The following is a 2,789-nucleotide window of genomic DNA, read 5'->3' as shown; positions in this document are numbered from 1 at the left end:
ATAATATATTTTTTATTAGGAAAATGTCGATACGATATTTTATAAAAAAAATACAATCCATGCAAGGCATGAGCTTATATTTTTATAATATATATTTCATAAAAACGTAAATATAATTATATAAATACTTTTTATTCAATATAATTAATTTCTTCTTAAAATCTATTGTTTTTTCAAAATTCAATCAAACGAAAGTATTCATATTTCCCAAGATTTGGATTGTTGATATCAGATAGGAGGAAAAAAAATACAGAAAAGAAGCGACATTGATTCTATATTCAGTCCTCTGAGACATGTTTCATTTGTCTCCAAACGTATGTTTACCAGTTTACCGTATATGTTCCTTTCTTGATGTCTTATCCAGCACTACCGGATACACATCTTGCTTGTGTCGGATACGTATTTGATAAGGGCGCGACGCCTCGCACTCCGTTGTGTATGTACGTTCTCCGTGCCCTATGTGTATGGTTCAATATACCACTTCCAGAGGAACTCTGTATCGTAGACTGCAAGCTGAGGCCTAATTGAAGATCCAATGATTTACAGTTTTGCTTGGACGAAGGCTTGAAAACAGGCCTGTTTTCCCTCGATCTGTGATGATCAGCTTGTATTAACGTGAACATGGATGAATCTTGTTGGAAAGGGATCATTTGAGCGTGCCATTTCGATGGATTCGAGCCATTAACATACACATCATACTCCAATTGTCCGAAACTTATCTGCGATTCTTCGGCAGCGGTACTGTAGTGCCACGGCGGAGAGCCGAAACCGAGACTGTTTTGAAAAGGTTGAAGATAACAGTTGAGGCTGGCTCTCTTGGCTTGAAGCTGCAACCTTTTCTTCTTCATCCTCTCTTTTTTGTGCGCATTCTGATGACCCCCAAGTGCCTGCGAGTTTGCAAATTCCTTGAAACAATACAAGCACTCGAATTTCCTATCGTCGGCCTCCGCTGTCGTCGAGCTTTTCTCCTTGGCTGTTGTGGTCGACGAATTCACACTCTCGTCGCCTTCGGAAACTTTCACGGTGAAACAGCTGTTAGCACTCGGATCAAACTCGAACCCGAATAACCTAAGCTTTTTCTCACCATTTTCGGCATCACATGAATAATTCTCCATCTCTCTTGTGTATCAAAAGAGCCTATGACTATGAATTGTTTTGGTTTGTGCACCTTTATATAGTAATACTCCCATCTCTAAGGTTTCCAGGAATTCAATGAATAGTTTTATAATAATCATGAACATGCGTCAATATGAAAATAAATCAAAATAAAAGAAAAGTCAGCTGTCTAATTCAATAATATTGAAAACTTTTCCTATTGGTTAAATAATAAAATAAAATAAAGTTGTCATTTTTGTAGTAGATATACTTCAAACTTTGTAACGCCCCGAATCCCGGGTTAGTAGTTCGGGTCAACCCGAAGCCCAAAGTTGTGCTATTGGACCTATATTATATTAGTTGGGCCAAGTTGTTGTTATTGGGCTTGAGTTAGGGCCTAAGAGAGTTAATGAAGGGTAATGAGTAAATTATGAAATAAAAGTAAAGGGGCTAAAAGTGTAGTTTACTCATATATTTTGGAAGTTGAAAATCCATCCTTATATTATGTTTTCACCATGAACAACCCCTTACACAACTCACCAAACACTTTTCCTATCTTCTCATCTTTCTCTCTTCTTCTATCTTCTTTAAGTAAGACTTTCAAAGAAATTCAAGCCTAGTTGGATCCTTCCAAGGTAAGATTATTAAACCTCATCCTTCTAGCTTCATTTTGAGCTCCCTTTCACTAGTTTTTATCCATAGAACCAAAACTGGATCTTGAGAGTTTTATGGGAATATATGGATTCTAGCTAAGTTTTGAATTATAGGGAGTTTGTTTAGATGTTATTCAACCCCTAGATGGATTGGTAATCTATTTTCTCATTTTGTTAAGTGAAGGAGATATGAGAAAGCTCAAGAGCTAAAGGAAAAGAAAAGTTGAATCTTGAGTGAGTTGAGAAAGTTTCTAGCATCCAAGAAGCAAGGTAATACTTGTACAACTTTTCTATACTCTTAGTGGGTCATTAGAAGTTCAAAATAGTTTAAATGGTTGAGTTGAGCATGATAAGCATTTCATGGTGAAATTCTTGTTTTAGAATTTTAAATGTGTTTATAGCCTCTATTATGACCCTTGTTGATCAAATAAAACTTTAAGCATGTTTGAGGACCTCACTAAGGTCTTTGGGATTGAATTATAGCAATTTAGTATGTGTTATATGAGTTTCTAGGCAAAAGTATCGGTATTCTTTCAAGAGTATCGAAACTTTGGGTCATAGTTTCGAAACTCCCATAAAGTTTTGAAACTAGGCAGAACATAATGTTTAAAAGTATCGACACTTATATAAAGTATCGAAACTTTTGCAGTAATATCAATACTCTTGGGTTAGTATCGATACTTTCAGTATGCTTCAGGCAAAAATGTCAGTTTTTAAGGGAATTAGACTCGAGGTACCCCAACACTTCTTTTTATCATCAAATAAGACTACAAGTGAGAATATTAATGATATTAATTACAGTTAGAAACAAGATTTATTAGGATGACATAAAAATAGCCTTGGATGATACTCGGCAAATGACCAGGACACCCGAATTCCTTTAGAAAATGCTAGCATTATCGAAATTGTAGATTTAGTCTAGATATATCCTTAGGTAGGGTCGATGCCCTTCTAACTAACTATGTTTGATGAGGCCTTAATACTCTTTAAAAGAAAGGGTGGGTTAGTCAGGGGTATTGTTTTCGATGTAGAGAATTCCGG

General features: G+C 35.7%; 1 protein-coding gene across 1 annotated transcript; it reads right to left on the bottom strand.

Annotated features, from left to right (window-relative positions):
- Window positions 1-214: 214 nt before the first annotated feature.
- On the bottom strand, window positions 215-1,169 carry LOC120151418 (zinc finger protein 3-like). Its single transcript, XM_039163884.1, has one exon. It carries the CDS (start codon window positions 1,113-1,115, stop codon window positions 357-359), a length of 759 nt encoding a protein of 252 aa, XP_039019815.1. The 5' UTR covers window positions 1,116-1,169; the 3' UTR covers window positions 215-356.
- Window positions 1,170-2,789: the final 1,620 nt, after the last annotated feature.

The sequence above is a fragment of the Hibiscus syriacus genome, unplaced genomic scaffold (assembly GCF_006381635.1).
Source record: "Hibiscus syriacus cultivar Baekdansim isolate YM2019G1 unplaced genomic scaffold, ASM638163v2 tig00111057_pilon, whole genome shotgun sequence".
Lineage (NCBI taxonomy): Eukaryota > Viridiplantae > Streptophyta > Magnoliopsida > Malvales > Malvaceae > Hibiscus > Hibiscus syriacus.
Note: the sequence above shows the minus strand (reverse complement) of the source record. Positions and strands in the feature narration are given on the sequence as shown.